At 44.8% G+C, this 24,671-nt stretch overlaps 1 protein-coding gene across 1 annotated transcript in view; it reads left to right on the forward strand.

Moving 5' to 3' along the window:
* Positions 1-24,671, forward strand: part of TXNRD3 (thioredoxin reductase 3) — a 60,839-nt gene that overhangs the window by 26,824 nt on the left and 9,344 nt on the right. The window contains exons 7-12 of the mRNA XM_082265896.1: positions 9,336-9,478; positions 10,356-10,471; positions 17,994-18,219; positions 19,539-19,631; positions 19,715-19,791; positions 24,425-24,581. Coding sequence (XP_082122022.1) covers positions 9,336-9,478; positions 10,356-10,471; positions 17,994-18,219; positions 19,539-19,631; positions 19,715-19,791; positions 24,425-24,581 — 812 coding nt within the window. The remainder of the gene's footprint in view (positions 1-9,335; positions 9,479-10,355; positions 10,472-17,993; positions 18,220-19,538; positions 19,632-19,714; positions 19,792-24,424; positions 24,582-24,671) is intronic.

Here is a 24,671-nt window from a genome sequence, read left to right on the forward strand (position 1 = left end):
CTGGCCTGCGAGTTAAACGCCTCGCTGGGTCACATACAACCAGGTCTCGGCCCAAGTCAGTGTTCCTCCTAGCCGCTGACAGCCCCCCATTTCGATGGCAAAGTGTTCTGTCTGGAGCGGTGCCCACCTGGTTCCTGGGTTCTCATTGGGCTGGTGGGATCCCTGGGTTCTCCTCCTTCCCATCAGGCACCCACCTTTCATCTGTCCTTCATACCCCCCCACCCCGCTCCACATATGCTGGGGCTGTGTGGGTGGTCTGGTCCACCTCCTGGGGTGGTGGCAGGGCGCTATGCTGGGGAGGGGGGAGGGGTTCTTGCCAGGGACCCCCCCTCCTGCCTAGGCCTGTCCTTGAGGCCTAGGGATCCCTCCTAGGTGCTGCCATTTTGCTGTAGCCTGTGTTTCTAAGCACGGCGGCCATGTTTGTATAGTCCAGCGGCCATTTTGCAGTGGTTTGCCATTGAAAATAGCAGCGGCCCTGACAGTGCACCCCTGTGGGCAGTTGGAGCCCCTCCTCATCCCCTGGTGCTGACTCTTGGATCTCTTTACTTCTGCTCGCCGCACGTGGAGTGCTGGTTCCTTGTCTGGTAGGGTTCTCTTCCCCTCTGCTGAGGATCTCCTTGGAGCTTTGTGCCTGGTGACCCGGTGGTGTTGCCAGCGCGGTGGGGGTTTTCCCTTTGCAGTGTGTTACACTTTTTGTGAGGTCCCCCCTGGTGACTCATGGAAAAGGAGGGGAAAGCGCCTCTGGAGTGTGGTAAAAGATTTATTACAATATATTACAGTAGCAACTTACATTGAAGTAAGTGGATTCGCATGTCCAGCGTGTCCTGCTCCAGGGGCAGATGTAGGTATGCACAGCATTAATGTGGTGTCCGACAGCTCTGGAGGACTTGAGAGGCCCGCTCTGTAGTCTTCCGGGTCGCGGTGGACAGGATGGAGAAGCTGGTGCGGCAGCCGGCGGGAGCATCTGACGTCACTGAGGTAGGAGAGGGCAGTGTGGGCAGTCTGGGCTCACAACGCATTTTGTAGCACGCGCTAATGTCTGGTCCGGACATGCACACTCTTATGACTTGATAAAGGGGTGCGCATGTCTTGACCAGACATTAGCGCATGCTACTGTAATATATTGTAATAAATCTTTTACCACTCAAGAGGCGCTTCCCCTCCTTTTACTTTTCTACTAGAGTTGGCTTCACTCCTCCGGTCAGCAGGCCTGAGTGCTCATCCATCCCTGGATTCACCCTGGATCTGCTCATCCCCTATTGGATTTCAGGTTATTCTATTAATTTCCTTTCCAGGGACTTTTACACGGACTCTCCATTCCTCCCCCTTGTGCCTATGATTTATTATTTATGGTTCAATGTATGATGCTCAACTGTATTTCGGTTACACACCCTGAATACAATTTTTGACACTTACCCCCATTTGCAGCTGTTACCCCCTTAGCACTACCTCTGAGCGCCATCACCACCCAATATTTTTATTTTTTTTCTGGTGACTCATGGAGTCTTTGCAGCACATCTCCCTACTTAACCACTTCCTGCCTGCCCTATAGGCAAATGACGGCGGGAAGGTGGTTACATTTTCATTACGGTGGCAGGGTAATGCTCCCAGGGGGCGTGCAGAGTGGCGATCAGTGATGCGACGTGTCACTCTGACACCGCATCTCCCAATCTCGGTAAAGAGCCTAATGTGTCCAATCACAGCTGGTCACATAGTAAATAGAAAGTGCCGTTAATTGGCTTTCCTCAGTTCGTGCCTGACAGGCACGAGTAGACGAGAGCCGATCTGCGGCTCTCCTGATGGGAGGGGTCAGCACTGGTAATCGGAGCATTGCCTGTTTGGAGCTACCCTGGATGACATCCCTAAAGGTTTCACTTGGGTGGAAGAGTACCTTTCTTCCGCAGGCTACTAAGGGCAAGGAACCTTGTTGTAGACGTGGGCCGTCCTTCTCGACTCCATAAGGGTTTCCGTCCCTCAGGGTCGACTGACAATGGCTTGAAGCCTTTCAGGGCTGCCTCCTGGAGGATCCAAACTAACCTGGTCTGGCAAGCCAAGAGTGAGCTTCCCCAGACCCGCAGATAAGGCTCCTTCAGCTTAAAGGTGCGCCCTCATCCGTATCGGGTGTGAGTGGATGTCTTCGCTGGTTCCCGGACCCATGGACCTTCTTGTACAAGACAAGTGGGTCCACAAAGCCATTCGGTCTGGCTACAATATTGAGTTTTGCGCCTGTCCCCTGGCAAGGTTCTTTCCTTCACACTTGCGCCTGTCCTCGGACCGATTGCAGGGTCTGGGGCGGTACAAGCTGCTTCAATGGGTGATTGTCTCCGTTCCGACGTTTTTAGGGTTTTTACTCGCACCTGTTTACAGTTCCCAGGAAGGAAGGCAAGGTGTCTAATCCTGGACCTTAAGGCGCTGAACTGCTTTGTGTGGGTGCAGAAGTTGTTCAGAATGGAGTCCATTCACAAGGTGGTGGCATCCCTGCGTCCCGGGGATTTTCTTGCCTCTTATTGACATCAAGGGTGCTTATGTTAACTTTCCAATATGTGCCGGTCACCAGCGCTTCTGATTTTCAGTTTGTGGCGTTACCCTTTGGACTCGGCTCGCCTCTGCTCCTCGGGTATTCGCAAAAGTGTTAGCCCTGGTGCTAGCGTTGTTACGCCAATGGGGGATCACAGGACTGGGCTACGTGGACAAACTCATTCTGCGAGCGGAGTCTCCTACTTCTCTGGTGGACAACCTGGAAATCACCATACAAATTCTGCGGGAGTTTGGCTGGATTCTGAATTTTCACAAGTCTGCTCTGGTTCTGTCTGCAAAGCTGGGCTATCTGGGTCTGACTGTACTCTGCCCTTGCCAGAGTGCTACGTCCTCTGGACAAACTCCAGAAATTGCAGGCTGCAATTTGTCTCCTGCTGACCAGCAGATGGTCATGCCTCTGGACTTGCATGGGTGCTGGGACTGATGCTGTCTACCTTCGAGATGGTTCTGTTGCAAAGTTCAATATGAGGTCCCTGCAAAGGGAGATTTTGGCCGAATGGGACAAGACTCCGCAGTCTCTGGACAATCCGGCTTAGCCGGGGAACAAAGGAGTCCCTAATGTGGTGGCTTCGTTCTCCGGTGCTTTGTCTGGGCAAATCCTTCCTGCCCTTGTATTGGACAGTGATCACCACGTATGGCAGGGGGTTGAACAGAAATTGGCCTGGAGTACCATCAAGGGCCAGGTGTCTGCTTCGGCGGCCTTCTACCAACGACCCTTGGCCAACACACTCCCTTTCTTCAGGGTTCCTCCAGTGCAGTCTCTGTTGCCACCTTGGGACCTCAAGTTGGTGTTTTCGGTCCTCCAGAAGCCTCCCTTTAAGAATCTTTGGAAGATTCCCTTGCATACGTTGTCTCAGTGTGTGTGTGTGTGTGTGTGTGTGTGTGTGTGTGTGTGTGTGTGTGTGTGTGTGTTTATTTTTTTTATTTATTTTTTTTTTTTGCTACTGTTCCTGTTGTAGCCTCAAATTTTTTTGATGTTCCCCACCCTCATGTTTAACACTGCTTTGGGACATCCCAATGATCATGAAGATCAGGAGCTGTGTCAGTCAATGAACAAAAGAGAAAATATGATTTTTCACTTACAGTAAAATCCATTTCTCTCTCGCTCATTGACAGACGTAGTCCTCAGTGATTCAGCACCTTCGGGTTATGTTGCCTCCACAGGAGCAGGACTAGACAGGAAATAAAAATGCTCTGGCCACACCCTAGGGGCAGTCCCAGAGGGTATATCCTCTCTCTCTCTGCCTCAGCAAATCAGTTTTTTTCTGTCTAGTCAGGAGTAAGGACCTAGATACCTTGCTGGGATCTTCGGTCCTGGCAGGATTTTTTTCTTAAGATTTTTTTAGACAGCTTTTTTTCTCCAGTGTTCCTGTGAGATCTTCAAGCAAGAAAGCTGAACTGGGCGACGGGCTGGATGTTGAGATCCGGTGGTCACCCCAGTTCAGCCTACGAGCGCGTGCAGGCCATAGCTCCGCGCTGGGTCGGCCGCGACATAGTCCCACTGGGGGACTGACCCCGCGAGTTAAACGTCTCGCTGAAACGCCAAGGACCATGAGTCACGGCGTCCGTATTGGTCGACAGCCCTCCCGCCCCGGTGGAGAGGGGTACTGTCAGGAGTTGGTGCCTGCCTGGTTCCGGTATGGTGAGTAGTATGTTCCCCCTTTTCCCCTGACGGGTCTTGTGGTGAACGCGGGCCCCTCTCTGTATGGTAAGATAGAGTCCCCCTCTATCTTATAACATGGCACAGATCCCCCTACTTTGAGTGTGATTTTATGTGCAAAAAGCCAGGAGGCTTGGTTTGGGAGCTAACAATCAAATTGTATACATGTTAAAAAGATTGTAATCAGTGGCAGTCTGGGAATCTTACTGTGATAATAATAAAGTACCTACCAGTCAGAAGCCACGGACATGTAGACTACCTTCCTAGTCAAATCTCCAGCTATAGCAGGCCTTCCGAACGGCCATGCGGTCCGCCAGGGCCGTTACCGCCAACCACGCCAAATCCCCATGCAGAGAAGGTGTTGTGTGCTCTGCAGCACACCGCTATTCGGTACAGGCCGCCGCCATTTTTTTTGCTGGATCGCACGAGCCGCCATTTTGGCGTAGCCTCGTGTCTCCAGCATGAGGGCGGCCATGTTTGAGGTGATCCAAACACCTCGTGGAGCTAGGGGAGGCGCCGGAAGACGTGCAGAGGGGCGGAGCCGCCTCCTTTCTTCCTGGGCAGCCAGCCAAAAGACTTCCTGTTTGTGAAGACAGCGCTGTAACCTGTTGCAGTTAAACTCTGAGCATCAAGTGGTGAGCCTGGGGGTCTATCTCTCTCTCTCTCGATCGATAGGGATCCCTAGCAGGTAACACTAAGGGGCTTTTGTGGCGCTGGGGGTCTAAAAAAAAAAAAAAAAAAGTTTTTTTTTTATTTAATTGAATTGTATTATCCGGGAAGTTACTGGAATAATCATGGACCCTGCCACACAAATTCCCCCACCTGTTTCCCTCGAGGGGGCCACGGGACCCGCCGGTGCACAGAGTATGGATGCATTTACAGCAGTTTTGGAGTCTTTGGTGGCTAGGGTGGAGGCAGCCTGTCAGGGACGGGGATCAAGGAAGCGACCCCCGCCTACCCCTATATTATCTGACACCTCTGACTCAGATTCAGAGATGGTCACTGCAGCTGCAGGACCCTCTGCAAGGGCTGTTACCTCAGGTAAAGCTCCCTCAGACAGTGAGGAGGACGTTCCTTCTCCCGCTATAATTCAGGAAGAAGCATTGGTGGACGCACTAGTTGTGGCAGTGCGGGAAACCTTAAGACTTGAGGTTTTACCAGCAGAGGCAACTGAAACAGAGATTCCCTTTGGTACTAACAAGCCCATCAAAACGGTGAAGGTTTTTCCTGTACCCAAGTGTTTTGGTAATAAAATTAAAGGAGAATGGGAGCATTCTAAGCGTACCTTTACGATTTCCAAGCGTATTGCTAGACGCTATCCATTTGAGGAATCCATTGTTAAGAAATGGACGGTACCACCAGTGGTGGATCCACCTATTTCCAGGCTGAATAAAGCCACGGTTATCCCAGTGGAGGACACTTCGTCCTTTAAGGATCCGGTGGATCGGAAGATGGAAGCAGAGTCCCGCACTATCTTCTCTCTGATAGGGTCAGCATTTAGACCAGTAATTGTTATTGGTCTAGTTTCCCAGACACTTACAGAATGGGCGAGATTGGTACGTTAAGACCTTAGGGGAAAAGATATTTCCCAGGAAACATCTGATTTGATGGAACAGATTATACAAGGGCTACAGTTTATCTGTGACGCAGCCTTGGACACTACTTGGGCATGCATCTATGTCAGCGGTAATCCTCAGACGTGTGCTATGGTTAAAATGCTGGTCAGCTGACCTAGGTTCCAAAAAGACCTTGACGAATCTCCCCTTTCAGGGGAATCGTCTATTTGGGGCCACCCTAGATGAAATTATTAAGGATGCCACTGGGGGCAAGAGCACTTTCTTGCCACAGGCTGCTAAAGCTAAGGGACCTCCCAACAAGCGAGGACCTTTCTTTACCGCCCATAAAGGGTTCGTACGCCCGGCTGGAACAAGCGGGAAAGGCAAGACTCCTCCAGGAGGGTTCAAGAAAGGCTGGTCGGACAAACAGAGGACCGACTCAGCCAAACCCAAAGCAAAGGATTACACAGCCTGAAGGTGCGCCCCCACCCGGGTTGAGGGTGGGGGGAAGTTTTCACCGGTATTCAGGACATTAGATCGAGCATCGACTACTACTACCGGTGCGATTCTTCCCTTCCAACATTTAAGTACTACAGGGAGCGGTAGTCACCGTTCCCTGAATAGATCTTTTCCTTTACCTTTTCCTAAGATTAGTCTCTATTCCCCACAGGAATCGGATCTGGTTGACCAGACAGACCAAGAAGCCTCTAGCCGGTTGACTTCGGTCCCTGAGGTTCAATCAGAAAAGATCACCCTTCCTGATAGGAATCAGGTATCTGATAAATGTGTGGGAACAGAAAACGACCAGACTTTCTCGGATGGTCAGGGCCAGATAGCTCTAGGGACGCCTGGTTCAGATCCAGTCAGCACCAGTGGTCCTAGAAATTCTAGGCTGGCCTCGTCAAGCCGGCCTGGCCGACTTGGACATGCTAGTCGCAGACGTTCCGTGGGAACTTCGTCTCAGGGAATGTCTGTGGTCTCAAGGACCAATTTACCATCGTGCTTTACAGTCGCTGGTTTTAATGGCCTGGCCATTGAGACCCAAGTACTGAAGGACAGAGGGTTGTCAGCTTCAGTCATTCCTACCCTTATTAAAGCAAGGAAAGCGACTTCCAGCAAGGTCTATTATCACACATGGAAGACGTATATTGCGTGGTGCGAATCTTTAGGATTTCCTCCACGTACCTATTCGGTGACTCGAATATTGGCCTTTTTGCAAAAAGGGGTTGAGCAGAAACTAGCCTTGAGCACCATCAAGGGTCAAGTTTCAGCATTAGCAATCTTCTTTCAGAAACCTTTAGCTACCAAGTCCTTGGTGCGGAATTTCATCCAGGGGGTGCGGCACCTGGCTCCACCAGTCTGCGCGCCCTTACCGCCCTGGGATCTTAATTTGGTTTTGTCGGTTCTACAGAAACCTCCCTTTGAAAACATCAGGGAGATTCCCTTGCTTACTTTATCCCAGAAGGTGGCCTTCTTGGTGGCTATCACTTCTGCTCGCAGGGTGTCAGAACTGGCTGCATTATCATGCCAGTCCCCATACCTAGTGATTCATAGGGATAAGGTAGTACTTCATCCTAAGCCATCCTTTCTTCCTAAGGTGGTTTCAGATTTTCATCTGAATGAAGATATTGTACTACCTTCCTTGTGTCCTCAGCCCAATCATCATCGGGAACATGCGTTGCATTCCTTGGATGTGGTTCGGGCAATCAGGGTATACCTGAAAGCTACGGAATCATTCCGTAAGACGGATTCACTTTTTGTGATCACGGATGGCCCCAGAAAGGGGTTGCCTGCATCTGCCGCGACCATTGCCAAATGGATTAGACAGACGGTGGTACAGGCTTATTCTATTAAGGGTCAGAGTCCTCCGTTCCCTGTTAGGGCGCACTCCACTCGAGCGCTCAGTACTTCCTGGGCCTGTCGCCATCAGGCGTCAGTGGTCCAGGTATGTAAGGCGGCCACCTGGTCGTCGGTACATACCTTTACAAAATTTTATAAAATTGATGTGATGGCATCGGCAGATGCCTCATTTGGCCGCAAGGTTTTGCAGGCCGCAATTTGAGGAGACCGGTGGTCTATCTCGAGGGTTTTTTTCTGTTGAAAAATTTTTTTGTTGAGTCTCATCATTAAGGATGAGCATTGTAAACTTCTAGTTGGCACCGGTTGGGCCTTCTAGATTTGGATTTGATTTCCATTTTCCCACCCCTCATTGGTGATACTGCTCTGGGACTTCCCGAAGGTGCTGAATCACCGAGGACTACGTCTGTCAATGAGCGAGAGAGAAAAATGGATTTTTGTAAAATCTTACCGTAAAATCCTTTTCTCTTAGCTCATTGACAGACGTAGTACCCGCCCCTCTGTTTTTTGAGTTGGGTTGGGTTAAATTCTCTAAACACTGCTTTTATGACATAACTGATTTGCTGAGGCAGAGAGAGAGAGGATATACCCTCTGGGACTGCCCCTAGGGTGTGGCCAAAGCATTTTTATTTCCTGTCTAGTCCTGCTCCTGTGGAGGCAACATAACCTGAAGGTGCTGAATCACCGAGGACTACGTCTGTCAATGAGCTAAGAGAAAAGGATTTTACGGTAAGATTTTACAAAAATCCATTTTTCTCTGATCATTGTCTGACACAGCACCCACCCCTCTGTGGAGTTGTAATTCTACTGACACTGCTTGTAACTAAACAGTAAGTATAGCCCCTGGGACTGCCCATAGGCATAGCCAGATTTTTTTCTGCCTAGTGTCCAACTCCTGTAAAGGGGAGTATCACCCAGTGGTTATGAAGATCCAGAGCTGTCTTTCAATGAACATCAGAGAAATGGATTTTACGGTAAGTCGAAAATGTATTTTTTCATAAAAAAAAAAAAAAAACAGGTAAAGTTAGCCCTATTTTTGTATAATGTGAAGGATGAAGTTACACCGAGTAAATAGATACCTAACCTGTCACGCTTTAAAATTGCATCTGCCCGTGGAATGGTGGCAAACTACGGTGCTTAATATTCTCCATAGGTGACGCTTTAAATGCTTTAACCATTTACCAGTTTAGAGTGGCACAGGAGGTCTGGTAGTAGAAATATTGCTCATGCTCTGACGTTTGTGACCATACATCACGTGTGGTGCGATCACTGTTTACATATGCGTGCAAGAGTACCGTGTGTGTTAAGCATGGTGGGGCGGGGGCTCTTTAAAAGAGGGGGATGGGACCCTCCCTCACCCGTGGAAGTGATTGAGTGCCACTCGGATCACTTCTGCATTGTACCTGTACGTGGGAAGTGGTTAAACAATGCATAAATTGTATTTAACCAATTGGTGTAGGTAACTGAATTTTGACCTGCTGCCTGTCTGTCGCAGAGCTTAGGTTGGGGGAAGGAATAGCAGCATAAGAAGCTAATCCATTGTTCTACAGTATTTATGTGCTTCCTAGGAGCATGCTGATAGGAGGGAGCAGAGTGACAGATTAGCTCTTTAGTTTTGGACTTCTTTACTGCCCAGTCGCATACTCAGGTGCAAGAAAAAGATTAAGAGAGATAATGTTTAACTTTGTATCTTAAAATTTTTATTTTTTTTCCCCAATCTGCAGTGAATCACAACTGGGAAACAATGCGAGAGAATATTCAGGACTACATTGGCTCTTTGAATTGGGGCTACAGAGTGTCTCTGCGGGACAAAAATGTCCGCTATGAAAACGCATATGCAGAGTTTGTTGAACCACATAAAATCAAGGTAATCTCACCTATTTAAAGCTGCTCTTGTAAGTTAAAGTAGTCAAGAGGATTATCCCTCCTTTTAGATTTACTTTAGTTAAGCCAGCCATAGACCGATCCATCAATTGACACGGGTACAACCAGCATTTCTGATTTTTAGGATGAGATTTAGTTGCTATAACCGCTAGCAATAACAATTGCTGTGCCGAAAATACCATTTTCACCCAATGTTTCAGCCACGGAAATCTCAGTGCATCTCTATTGAATGGTTGGTTGTGGTGAACAGAGGGCTGCAGATAAACAGGTGGTACATGTAGGAGGCGGCTAGTCATTTCAGTAGGTGTATATGTAAGGGTTTACAAACACTTTAACTCTAAATTGATGCGCTATAAAGGCTTTTAAAGCACCGTCGTTTTTTTAACACTTCATTATTTTTTTTACTGTCCCTGTACTTTTAAAACCTTTTTAAGGTCTTTTAAACACACTTTTAAAACCATAGAAACACATAAGATACTGAGAGACAGAGCAAGAGCTATGGAAAACGCAAAAATATTTAATTTTCAATGATTTATTTAGTAAAATTACAGAAAAAAAATGCAATATACCTGAACCGCGATGGAGCGGGGGTTGACTTTATTGTGTTTCTGTTCTGTGTGTATAATTTCCTGAAAATTGAAAGATTTGACAATAGTGCATTTATCTTGTAACCTAAAAATTGCAGCTACCGCTATTTTATTCTACAGGCTCTTTGCTTTCAGAAAATGTATTGGGGATTTTAAGTAATCATTAGGCCTATAATGCTCATGTTTCTCTGTGTGCAAAATATTAAATCTCCCTTTTGCCTGTGAAAGAGACAAAACTTGAGTTTTTAATGTCTAAAACCTCTGGTGTTTTAGGCAACAAACAGAAAGGGAAAAGAGACTTTCTTCACTTCAGAGAAGTTTGTTGTGGCTACAGGTGAAAGGCCTCGATACCTTGGCATCCCTGGAGATAAAGAATTCTGCATCACCAGGTGGGTGAATTTCTTCCTTCTTCCTGCTTTTGTGTTTTGTACTGTTGCTACATTCCAGATCCTCAACGCCTCTTGTAGACATTGCACAATTTTCCTGAGTTTTGCTGTTGCCTGACAGTTTTATGGTCAGGACAGAGATCATCTGTTAAAAGCCTGGGTGTGTAAGCTTTAATGTAAACCAGGTATGTGTTTTTATTGCACAATGGCCTCAACCGCCTTCTTCATAGTAGGGATGAACTTTGTGAACCCTCAGGAGCAGCTTGAATGCAAATTGCTGATGCTACTCAATTTTGCAACTGTTTTGAAATGAAAGGCAGTTTTATAAGGAGGACTTGGATTTGTGAAAGCTGTGCCCAAAAAAGCCCAAAAAAGTCAAGCAAAGGATGTAATTACTGGTTTTAGGTAAGCACTGTTATGTGCAAATGAGTATTCACACTGATGAAAATGCTTCTGATACCCGAAACCGATCTTTGCGGTGTGATTTGCGTCCATATAAAATAAATGGGTGCAAATCGCACTGCAAAGAATTGCATGTGATTTGAACAAAGAAGGTGGTGCCATTCCTGTCTGAATCACATGCATTTTTCCCCCGTACTGCTCCTGTGTGAACCCAGGCTTGTTGTAGTAATTTTGAGCCTGAGGTCACACAGGAGTGGTGCAGGAAACTTCCCTGCATCACAGGCTGGGCTCTTCCTGCCTCTCCCATTTGTGCTCCCCACCCCCCCCCCCCCCCCCCCATCTCCAGCGGCAAACCTTTTTTTTGTATAGAGCTAAAAAAAAAAACTAAATTTCTAAATACCTTTTTATATATGCCAGTGAATTGCTGTACAGTGTACATCAGGATAAGTCTGATCATGGGAGGAGAGCAGGCTGAGTTCCCAGCATAGCTAAAGAACTTACCATGGTGTGTTATCCTGTGGTCAGCTTTTAATAGGCAAGCAGAGGGACTGGCAGGAACACCAGGGATTTCACATAGTCAATATAAACACGGGGAACAAACACTTTAAGATGGCAAAGCTTCACTGAGTTCTGGTCTGTTTGGTTTATAATATGGTTATCAAAGCCAGAAACGGTTTTTGTAATCTCAAAAGGTTTCCTCATATGTAGTGGTGCAAGGTGTTTCTTCAATTCTCTTCCGTTTTTAAAACAGATCAGTTATGCAAAACTCAGGCATTTGGAATGTCTCGTATTTGGCTTAAAGCTGAACCCTGGGCACAAAAACTTTAACTTGCCCTGAATTTTTCAATAGCCACAAAGGATATAAATCAACTGTGTGCACCTGAAGCCTTTGGAAACCCAGTTTTGACATTGTAAAAGTAGCAGTTACCTTATCACTGTGCAGAGCTGTGGGAGGGGCACAACAGGCTCCACCCACTACAGGCTGCCTGCAGAAATCTAGAGGAGGGGCGGAGGCAAGACCAGTCACCCCGCACAAGGTGGGAAAGAAGCCGTGATTGGTCTTTTGTGTCGTTTTTACTCTGGGAATCGCACAGGAACACGCGTTCACATTGGTGTTCCTGTGCTATTCGCATGCAGTTCTGTGCAATTTCAGCCCATTCAAAAAAAATCTCACTGCACCAAAAGTGATGCATGCACTACTTTTGGAAACTCGCTGGAACCTGATTGCATGTTATAAGCAAATGTACTGTTTGAGGTTTCATTATCTTAAAGATTTCCTGCACTGCGTATATAAATTTTATCCTAATAAAAGGGAGGTGCTGCAGAGGTAGTCTCACACTGGATTACTGCATAGATCTGGAATAAATACACAAAGACCACCAAGAGTTAAGGAAGAATGCACATGACTTTTGTGGTTGGAAAATATTTGCTGATCCCAGAGTTCAGCTTTAACAAGCGTGTAATTCTTTTTTTCTATTTGTCAAACATCCATTTTTTTCTTAACGGGCATTAAAGGGAACTCCAAAATGTTTTTCTGTAAAGTCATTCTCTTTAACTGCCGTGAATGAACCATGTTGCTTGATTATAATCATGTCCTCAGAATTGTGTTGGTCATGGTTTTCCTCTGGCTTCAGTGTTTTTTGAGATGCTGACCTGGAACAAAGCTGCAGCAAGCGTATTCAGAATGTGCTGTCTCTGGCTCAATGACAGTGCATGACAGCCAGAAGGGAATAAAACCACGCTCTACCTTCATAACCTACATCACACTTGCATAACTTTGCATATAAGTGAATCATGGTCAGGCAGTTATGATTAAATCAAACAAATGTCATATGCCAACTGTGTAGCAAGAAGGTGTTGCTTTACTACTGGAAGCAATATTCAGATTGAATCCATTATGTGATCTTCATTGATATTTGAGAGATTGTAGTCTTGTCTACTTGCTTAGACCTGGTTACATTAGAGGGGTGTGATTGTGTTCAGTACATTAAATATTGATGGGATCATTTGAGACTGAGCATCCAGGCTGTGGAACCAGGAAACCCTTTATTAAAAAGCTGTTAAGTTTTCCTTGAGTATATATCCAAAACAATGAGCCTTTGTGTTTTTTATAATAGCATGCAGTGACATAAAAGTCCTTTAAATTAGCCACCAACATTTAGAGCAAACCATAGATTATATGATGCCGGCAGTGATCACGTGCAAAAAATCTGACCAGGTGGTTGGCTCCACTTTCCTGCTGAACTGGCCAAAATTTAATCAGTCTGACTGGCTTTACAGTATTAGGCGAACCAAATGCAAATCTCTACCAAAGCCTGCCCCCATTTGATGACCACCTCTGCAGATACCCCCTCTCACATTATTTCCCCTTTCACATTGCTGTGTGTATGTGTATATATGTGTGTGTGTGTGTGTGTGTATATGTGTATGTATGTATGTATATATGTATATATGTGTATATATATATATATATATATATATATATATATATATATATATATATATATATATATATATATATATATATATATATATATATATATATATATATATATATATAATATTCCTTTAAATCCTGTGGGACTCTTTAGACCACTCGGTTACAGGATTCAGTGTGTTTTGGAAAGTCCTGCATGCTGCATCCTTCCTTGACCCATTAAAAGGTATTTTAAGTATCCAGTTTTAAAACTGAGCTCTATATACACAGATGAAATGCGGATTATGGAGCGGTTTTACCTGTCAGGATTGCATTTCTGCCAATCCATTCCTGAGATTTACATGTGGGGTTATTTATAACCACTGTGAAGCCCACCCTGTGTGTTTTTTTTTTTTTTTTTTTTGTCTCTGAATGGATGAGAGATGCATTGCATCACTCTGTTCTTGCAGAGATAGGGAGGGGTTTTTTAAATTTGGTGTCAGTGTGTTTTTTATGTAGGCTTAAAAGAAAAAGCAAAATTCACACTATGAAGAGAAAAGGGGAGGTGTATGGCACTGCCTGTGAATCACTTACTGCTAATTAGCATGGACCTAGATAAAGTGCATTGGTGCAACATCCATTAAAAACTAGTAAATTTAAAAAAACTCCTTTAAAAAATAAGTAAAATATGAGATAATAATATTGTGAAAATAAAATTGTGCTGCACAAATAATGAGTGAGTCTCCTGTGGTCTAGTAAATGTTACCACCTGATATCTTCAATAGTCAGGTGTGATGCGATACTGTAAATCTCTGTATGAATAGTGTAATTTATATATAACAATAGATAACTATGTGCAATAATACTATAGAAGGTATGTGTGAATAGTGTTAGGTGAAATATAAGTGACACCACTAAAAACCTACATAAAGTGATGAATAAAACGGTGTGTGTATAAATCCTAGGTTTTTATACACATTTAAAATTCACACTATGTCTGGGTTGTACTATGTATTGATGTGATTGTCAGGAGCAGGAAAAAATGTTGATTTGTGTTTTTTTTTTTTTTTTTTGTGGTAGGTTATGGTAGTAGATACATATACACACAATGTATGTTTGTATATATATATATATATATATATATATATATATATATCTTTTTTTTTTTTTTTTGATTAAAAAAAAAAATCAGGAGATATCCATTACCATTTACCACTAAAAGCCAAATTTGTCTTGAAAAAACAAGGTATAATCCACCTGGATGCACAAGGTAGTTGTGATATGTACAATTTTACTAACATTTGGGCATTTTGATCGTGCTCGTACAATAATCAGGTAGTCCTTTCCTTTTTCATAGGGTGCAACATTCTCTAAAGTGTAATCACTTCAGGATTGTTCTCTGCTGCTTTACACATTGGTACCGTTGATCAGGGAATATTTCTGCCCACAGCCCTTTAGATTGACAGTACATTGCTCTGTTTGCAGTAGCTTAGGGACAAGATAGAACATTCCTAGTATTGTCTAGCAGGGCTCAGGAGAAATACTGCTTCCCGGCTACATTTAACACGCTGGGAGTAGATAAAATACTAGAGGCTTTCAATGGATTTTAACCTGGAGCAAGATTACCGTTCAGACCCTGCAACTAAATATCAGTTTCATTGCTTATTGCTGAGCATTATGAGCTGGCCTGTTGTGGTTTGTGGACTATGAAACCAATATTCTTGTGAAATTTCATTTATGAAATAGCCAGTGTTCATTAGCTGAAACCTCATTATGAAAATAATCCTATGAGATTCCAGCCACAAACTAATGCAGAAAAGAGCGCCAGACAAAAAAGGAAAACGGATGAAAGCTTCTGAGGTTACTTTAACCACTTTCTGCCTGGGGCAGTTTTTTACATTTTTAAAATTCTGCATTTTTTTTGGCTAGAAAATTATTTGGAACCCACAAACATTACATGATGCAGCCATGATCCTAGTATAACCGCTTCCACCCGAGGATGTACAGGTACATCCTAAGGTCTGGAATTTTTTTAATTGTCAAGTAGGTCATATAAAAACAGCCAATGAATGGGTTTGGGTGGCCAAACCACTCCCCCATCTGCAGGGCTACAAGAACAAATCTAAAACAAAATCCTAATGATGGAAATATTATACCCAAGTATGCAAAGCACACAAAGCAAATTCAGCAGTCTCTTAAAGTAGAAGAGTAAAATAGTTATGGTTAGTCTGGTTGAAAAGAGACCCACATCCATCTATTTATTTTTTCTGATTTATAAATGTTTTTATTAAATTTATTTACATACAGAACAAAGATGTAACACTACAAAACATAAATTTACACAAAACCATGGAATTTTGATGTCACCAGTATAAGAGTTACCCTAGGACTATTTTTTTTTTTCTTTTCCATTTAATTTTTCTTTTCCCTTCCCTACCCCCTGGTCCCTCCACTCCATCCACCCCAAGCACCCCCCCAAAAAAGTGATTAAAGGGTGTATCTCAGGGTAGAAACCATGGTTATCCACCCTATATAGCAGTGGTCCTCAACCCTGGCCTACAGGGCCCACTAATGCCCCGTACACACGTGCAGATTATCTGCAGACTTACCAAAACCATATAATATGAGGTCAAACCCAAACACTTTCAATTTGTATGCAATCCGGCAGGCCCTTGCACTACATAGAAAAGGTACGTCTGCAGACAATCTGCACGTGTGTACGGGGCATAACAGGCCAGGTTTGCAAGATAACTGAAATACATCCCAGGTGATATCATTTGCTGCTCAGTGATTGCAGTATTCTAGTCTGCATCTCCCCAAGGTAATACTTAAAACCTGGCCTGTTAGTGGGCCCTGTAGGCCAGGGTTGAGGACCACTGCTATATAGTGTTAACAAAGACCCTAAAATAAGAGACTATGCCCACGATGGCTATAAACCTCTAAGGGAGTTTCTAATTGCCCATATATCTCATATATGTTAAGGAATTTTTAAAATCTATCCAATTTCCCCATATGGCATGAAAACTCAATTTGGCATCCTTTTTGCATACTTATTAGCTCTTCCATAAGCTTAGTTTTGTCAATCTCCCAAACCATTCTTGTATACTCGGAATTTCCTTTGTTTCCAATATTTCTGGATCAAGAATTTTGGTGTTTAATACTGGGATAATAGAACCTCTATGTATTCAGTTGTAGCATGAAACAAACATTGCCATGGGTCTTGTCTAATCTCTATATTACTAATTTTCTTAATTACCCTTAATACCTCTTTCCAGTATGGCTGGATCAAAGAACCACTCCACTATATATGGGCATGGGTTCTCTCCAACACAGGGATGAAACATCTGGATCAATCCTATGCAGTTTAGATGGAAAAAAATACCAACTCATTAACAATTTATAGTTCATCTCTCTTATTCTCGTATCTACTGAATTGGAGTGCACCAAATCCATAACCTTATACTTTCATTTCTCTGGTAAAGTTTCGCTCCATTCGTGCTCCCAGGAGACCCCCGGGACCAGGGTCAGAGAGGGGAGATCATCCTTTTAGATGCTCAAAATCATTTCTGTTGTCTCCCCCCAAGGGTTTAACTCCCAAATGGAACGTAGAGGTTTGGGGAAGTGACTCCACAAAATGCTGCAGCTCTCTATATCCATACATCCCATGGTGATATACCATACCTGTCTCAAAGTTCTGGTAAAGTACCAGCAGGCTGAGTGCTGTACCGAGTTGTAATCTCATTTATGGCTCTATGCTTTTAGAAACGCTCAGAATGCCGCAGCTCTTCCAAACAATCTGAGCTGAAGTATCACTTAAAAGCAGTAACCCCCATCCAGCTGCAGCTTGCAGTTGACTTACAAAGCCCACAAGCAGTGGGGCTGGATGCTGCACCTGGCCCTCCCGGGCACACTACACTGCCAGGAAATATGCCTAGCCAGGGGTCTAAGGACCATTGTAGAAAAAACTAAGAGGCGCACCAACCTTGCTCGTTACCGAAGTGGTGTTTGATATAAAAGTAAAGGAATATACCTCCAAACAAGAGATACTCAAACGAGAAGACCATGCGGGTGATGCCTAAAACTTTGCCTCTGGTTTCTGGGGAGAAATGCAAACCAGTTTCATAAGTAATAAAGGAGATTTGTATGGATGTTCCGTTACTGTGACAAGGAGTGAAGTTTGGCAGCTTGGAAAAATCTGAATGCAAAATAAAGGAGAGGTTACAGGGGTTCTGAAAACCAAAGACCTCCATACTCTCCTCTGCTGAAGAATCTGTGTGATGCTGCAGCTGTTCTCCCACTGGCTCGAAGACCGAGAATTGAGCGATCACATGCCTGCTGATCGCTCAGTTCTCGTTCAGCCTTTGAGTGGTAACAGTCAGTCACAGCTCTGTGCTTTTGCCCCTCCAGCGCTTATTGGAGCATCGGGCTGGAGAGGGAGCCAGCTGCCAATTAAGTAGCTGGGCTCATGGCAATATGGTTGGGAAGCTTCCAGAGCTTGGAGCAGCTCTGTAAAATCAACTGACAATAGGCATTAGCTGTTTTCTGGGTCACAAAGCACAAGTATGTGCACTCCTATGATCCACAAGAAAAGTATAACCATACTTCTCTTTTTAAAAGGGTACATTTTTTTTTTTTTTAATTCGCTTTCAGTTACAAAATAGATTCTTATGTTTCCTTTAACTCTAAAACCCTCTTCTTCCCTCACAGCGATGATCTTTTCTCCCTGTCATATTGTCCTGGGAAAACGCTTGTGGTTGGCGCCTCCTACGTGGCTTTGGAATGTGCCGGGTTTTTGGCCGGAATAGGCCTGGATGTGACAGTCATGGTGCGCTCTATATTCCTCCGTGGCTTTGACCAGGAGATGGCAGAGAAAGCCGGCGCTCACATGGAAACGCATGGAGTGAAGTTCCTCAAGAAATTTGTACCAACTTCTGTAAGAAATTTTACTGCCGTTTTTCAATCTTCTGTACAGACTGCTACATTTCTCTGCTTGTGTGAATGTAAACCATTACTTGTGTTTTCTCTCTGCTTTTAAATCAAAGCCTAATTCCAGCCAAAATGTTATCTTAAAGGAGCCCTGCTACCTGGCCCATTAAATGCAAAATCCACCCTTGGTCCGGCTTATACTTTTCATCTCCAGCACTCCCACACCGCTTCTTCTGCATTTGCTGCTGAAAAATGCTTAGTGTTTTAGGGTATGGGGGGGAGCATGTGACCTCCTATGATGCAGTAAATTGCTAGGTCTGAGAACAGATGCATTATGGGTAGGGGTATGTCCCCTCTACTGCAGTTCCTTTTTTAATTTGGGGGTTTTGAATGACTGGAAGGGAGAGACATTAGAGTAAAGGATTGTGCTGTATGCTCTCTCAAAATGTTGGAACTGTTCAATTCATCATTGCTGCATCAATGTTTTGGATTCTGTGGGGTGGATTTACCAAAGGCAAATAGACTGTGCACGTTGCAAGTGCAGTTGCACTCTGCTCCAGAGTTTAGTAAGTAAGGTGAAGCTTCACTTTGCATGTAATTTGGGGTTTCTTTGTAAGGAGATAGATTATATATATATATATATATATATATATATATATATATATATATAATCTATTTGTACATAATTGGATGATGGAAGTCAGCAGATCTTTCCCCTCATTTACCAAACTCACCAGCAAATGCCCTTGCAGAGTGCAACTGCACTTACAAATTGCACAATCTATTTTGTCTTTAGTAAATCAACCCCTTTGATTCTATACTTGTTCAGGAGCGGTGACATTACCTGCTGCAAAGCTGCATACATTCAGCATCCCTGCCCTAGAGATAAAAGAAGGCCACTCTGTTATGTAGTGCTCTCTTTAAAGTGCAACTCCATGATTTAGGGCACATTCACACATGCAACTGCACCCGATACCAATTTTATACATCAACCCAGTTGCAGGAGGCAGCCGCACTGAAATAAATGAGGCTGCCTGATCCCATGTGGCCACCTGCATGTATTCGCTCATGCAGCAGTCACCTAGGGGTGAGTGGCCCTGCGCATAGGCTGCTTGCAGAATGACGCCATTGTTGCTCTGTCTGTCTGAAGAGGACTGCCAGTATTAAACCAAGCAGGTAGTAGATGCCTCTGGAGGGTATAGAACTTGAGGATGTTTTTTTTGCAGGGGATCTATAGAAACCAATTTAGGTGGGGTTTTACTTTAGTGTATTTTAGGGTAGACTGTCTCCTTCGTTTAGTGTTAATAACTGAACTGATCCCCACAGATAGAGCAGCTGGAGCCCGGTACTCCAGGGAGGCTCAGAGTCGTTGCCAAGTCCACTGAAAGCGATCAGGTCATCGAAGGGGAATACAATACTGTAAGTGATCTTTGATTGTTACAAGTCCAGACATTATTATGTTACTCTCATCATTCACTGTATAATGAATATTGTTTTTGCAGGTACTGATTGCCGTAGGCAGAGACTCCTGCACCAGAAATATCGGCTTTGAGAAAATTGGTGTTAAAATAAATGAACGGTAGGTCTTATCGATTTTTGAAAGCTTACAAAACAAAAAAAATACCTCTTGCGCTCAGGTTTCGTGCTGGAAATTTGGATGAACGCTCACTATTCTACGCATACTAGCACATTATGTGAAACTTACCTTTAAAAACGAAGCATTCCAGCAATGCTCTCATCGCTGAAGGCTGCTTCTATCTTCACCTGTCTTACTGTCTTGATGGAGCCGCGATGACATTTCTCCTGCCATTTACAACTGTTACTTCAGAGCGCATGCACCATTGATGTCACTGGCTTTATGTACAGTAAATTTCTCAGAAACGGTACAGGTTTAGGACCTATTTCCATCACCTATAGGCAAGCCTTATTTCTGTTTCGTTCATTGATGGACACAGCTCCGGATTATACTGCCTCCTACAGGTGTAGGACACAAGGCATGAAAAAGCTTAACTACGCCAATGGGCAGTCCCAGAGGGTTTACAACCAGTCAGCTTTAGGCACTCAGTCAGAGAAGAGTCCAGACCGCTGATTAATGTACTAGAACTCCGAACGATCAGTCTTTGTCTGGATCGTTGGACAGTTTTGTCTTTAGTGGTGTCTGGTACGAATAAAATCAGGCAATACAATCGGAGACGTGTCCTCGTGGATTGGGAAGTAGCCGGCATTCCAAGGTGGGCTGAACGATCCTTCCAGCCCTCTGCTGTACACATTCCATGGAAGGTACAGAGGACTGTGGCATGGTCTCGGGATCCTCTGGCCGGTGCCTCAGACGCTCCTTGGCATCAGTATTGTCTGATTTTCTGTCTTTCCCCCTCTCAAACTTCTGCCAAGACTCCTTGCAGGATCAAGGCAGCAAGGGATTGCGGTCTTTCTAGTGGCTGTAGACTGGCCTCGCCGGTCTTGGTACGGCTGGTCGCTGATGCTCCTTGAAGACTTCCTCTCAGGGAAGATCTGCTGTCCCAAGGGCCAATCTTCCATCCTGCTTTAGTCGCTGGTTTAACAGCTTGGCTGTTAAAAGCTAGGTGCTGAAGGATAGAGGTTTGTCTGAATCTGTGATTTCTACGCTATTAAAGGTTAGAAAAAGGCTCAGATCTTGGCTTTCCTCCAACGGGCGGGGGGGGGGGGGCGTTGAGCAGTGCCTGGCCTTGAGTACCATCAAGGTCCAGGTTTCGGCCTTTGCGGTTTTCTTTCCTTGGTGCGTATCTTTAGCTAGGGAGCTCGAAACTTGGCTCCTCAATTGCGGTCTCCATTACCGCCTTGGGTCCTCAAATTGGTGTGGTCAGTTATCCAGGAATCTTACTTCCAAAATATTGGGAGGTTCCCCTGCTTACATTGTCCCAGAAGGTGGCCTTTATGGTGGCTATTACTTCTGCGTGCAGAGTGTCGGAGCTGGCGGTATTGTCTTGTCATTCACCTTACCTGTTGGTTTAAAGAGCTAAGGTGGTTCTTCATCCCTGTCCATTGCTCTTTCCAAAGGTTGTCTCTGATTTCCATTTGCATGAAGACATTCTGTTGCCTTCCCTATGTTCCAGGCCTAAACATCCTAAGGAATTTGCCCTGCGTTCCCTGGATGTGGTTCAGGCAATCGGGTTGTACCTGGCAGCTACGGAGTCTTTTAGGGAGTCAGATTCACTATTTGTACTCCTGGTTGGACCTCAAAGGGTTGGCCGCTTCTGCTGCGACCATTTCCAGATGGATCAGACAGTGATTCAGGCCTATTCAATTAGGGGTCAGGTTCCTCCTTTCCCTGTTAAGGCACACTCTACTCGGGTGCTTAGTGCCTCCTGGGCCTTCCGTCATCAGGCTTCAGTGATGCAGGTTTACAGGCGGCCATCTGATGCTGCTTTCGGCCGCAAGTTTTTGCAGGCTGCTGTTTAGAGGCCCTGGTCCTCTGAGGGTGTATTGTTTTTGTTTTTTTTTTTTTTTTTTTTTTCAGCTGGGCTACATATAGTATGGTTGAGCTCCATGCTAACTGGTTGGCTATGGTTAGCGTTGGGAATTTTGTTTCTGCTGTTTTCTCACCCCTAATATTTTACACTGCCTTGGGATGTCCCAATGGTTAAGAATCAGGAGCTGTGCCGTCAATGAACGAAAGAGAAAATGGGATTTTTGACTTACCCTAAAATCCATTTCTCTGATGATGATTGTCGGACACAGCACCCACCCCTCTGTGGAGTTGGCTTTCTTCTGACACTGGCTGTAACAAAACTGAGTGCCTATAGCTGAGTGTGGGTGTATACCCCCTGGGACTACTCATAGGCATAGTCAAGCTTTTTCCTGCCTAGTGTCCTACTCCTGTAGGGGGCAGTATAACCCAGAAGTTAAGAATCCGCTGTGTCCCGTCAATGAACATCAGAGAAATGGATTTTACAGTAAGTGAAAAACCCCATTTTTAGGCCTACCTATAGCAAAAAGTCAGGGGTGGAAGTTTACTTCCACTTTAAAAGAACAAATGGGTTATCATACTTACAAATATTAACAATAAAAAGGACATGCTCATCGCAATTTTCCAGGCAAGCATTTGATCAGATGCTTTGGGGACAGGGGAGGGATCAGGGGTCTTATACACTTTTGCTCTCTGAGTACCTGTAACTGCCAAGCTATCACAAGGGTTGTGTATAAAAATGTAAAATGCGCTTTTGGATGGGACGAATGCACCCCCTTCCTCACAGCACACAGGTACGAGGCAGAGCGGAGGGTGTGATTTGTTGGCTGCGTGCTGGATCCCCCTCCTCCATTGCCTTTTTATCTCTTGGTGTTGGGAAAACCAGTCAGAAGTGACTCAAAATGACACTCTGTGCTTTTGGATAGAGGAAGGTTTACAACCACTTGTTTTTAAAAAAAAAAAAAAAAAAAAGTTTCTGCTCCTGTTATGTACATAACTCAATAAACGGGTACAGTCACTGTTATTGAAAACATTACTGAAACGAATGGTACAAAATAAGGTCAGACAGGTGTATAATATTGTGCCTCCCCCCCTGCCCACAGAGATCCTGAGGAACGGGGGGGGGGGGGGGGCGGGCACGCACCACGGTAGAGAAAGATGGGTAATACCACCAATACATGCCTGCAGCAGGATAACGTAGTGGCAATCTAACAGTTGTATAACAATCTAAGCACGCATTGCGGGTGTGGGAGAGAGCCCAAGGGCACAGTGAGGGCAAGCTGCCACCGAACCAACCAACCAGCCGGAATCAGGGAGTGCACTTGGCAGGGGCTTTGAGCCATCTGTCCCAAATCTTGTTGTATCGTCTCAGACATCTATTAGCATATAAAACCTTTTTATATGGTAGAGTGGCATTGACAGCGGCCAACCAGGAAGACGGGGGGTGGAGATGATTGCATCCACTTTTGGGCTATCAATTTCCTAGCGAAAATTTCCAAGAGAAAGTGAAGTGTATATTTATCCATGTCCTCATCGGGGAAAATCCCAAGGATGCACATCTTAGAATCCAAGGAGACCGGGCAGCCCGTGCGGTCGTGGAGGAACTGGACGACCTGTGTCCAGAAACCCTGCACGTCCGGGCAGTGCCAAAGCATGTGTCTGGTTTACAACCACTTTAACCAAACAAAACCTGTAGCTTTGAAATGATTTAAGATTTCTAACTGTACTTTGCTGTTTTCTCTAGATGGCAAATAACTGAATTAAAGGGTCTGTAACCCTAAACCATTGCCTTGCTGCCAGCCCCTCTTTTTTTTTTTAATCTATCCTGCATTGTATAACTAAGAAACAATACCTTTTTGAGAAGTGACTTTAGGTCTGTCACGTGACTCCCGGCCACTGAAATACTACAATCCAGGGCTACAGCAGGAGGAGCCGACCTGTCCCTCTGACCTCAGCTGGATGTCACGTGACCTCTTGTTCCTCCTGCTGTAGCCCTGGATTGTAGTATTTCAGTGGCCGGGAGTCGCGTGACAGACCTAAAGTCACTTCTCAAAGCGGTATTTAGAGGCATTGTTTCTTACAAGCAGTTATACAGTGCAGGATAGGAGCTAACCGAGAGGGGCTGGCAGTGACATATGATTTGTTTATTAGCAGCAGCATGAGGGGGCGCGCGGAGACAGACACAGAGCTGGCAGGGAGGGGGAGGGGGAGAGAGCTACGCATGACGGAGGCACGCAGGCTGACCGCAGTGGTTCATTAGCCATGATTATCGTGGTCTGCACAGAGGGGGGGGACATGGGAAGTGGCAGGATCAGCCAGATTTTTTTTTTTTTTTTTTTTTTTTTTTTTTTTTTTTTTTTACATTTCTAGAGGGGCGGGTTAGATGGCACAAGCACCAAGCACTGTGTTTAACCTGCTATAAGGAAACGGGATCCATTCTTCTTTTTTTTTTTTTTTTTTTTTTGGTAACACTTTCAAGCAGAAATTTTGTTGCAGACATGTCTTCCCCTAATTTGTATCCAGTAACCTGTGACTTCCATATGTTGTGCTTTCATAATGTTTATGTGAATGAAGCTTATTCCACAGTAAGGTCACATCAGAACAAATAACCATAAGGTCTCTAGTACAGTTATCTGTAACTCCTACACAATTGAAGTAGGACACACCCACAAATGAATTGTATCTGTGTGTGTCAGCTTCCTTTTTCATGAGTAATAGTCTTGCACAACGACTTCACTAATTCCGCACATGTGGTTCTTTTCCTAAGAAATGGTAAGATTCCAGTGAATGACGAAGAACAGACCAACGTGCCTTATGTGTATGCCATTGGAGATATCCTGGAGGGAAAGTGGGAGTTGACACCGGTGGCAATCCAAGCAGGGCGTCTTCTTGCCAGGAGACTGTATGGAGACTCCAATGTAAAGGTATGAATGTAATGCAAGCAGTGACTGTCCTTGGCTTTATTTGGTGGTTGGAGGGGGGGCATAGAAGGAATTGGCTTGAGCAGCCCATAG

Source organism: Pelophylax lessonae (genome assembly GCF_965119305.1).
Source record: "Pelophylax lessonae genome assembly, chromosome: 8".
NCBI lineage: Eukaryota > Metazoa > Chordata > Amphibia > Anura > Ranidae > Pelophylax > Pelophylax lessonae.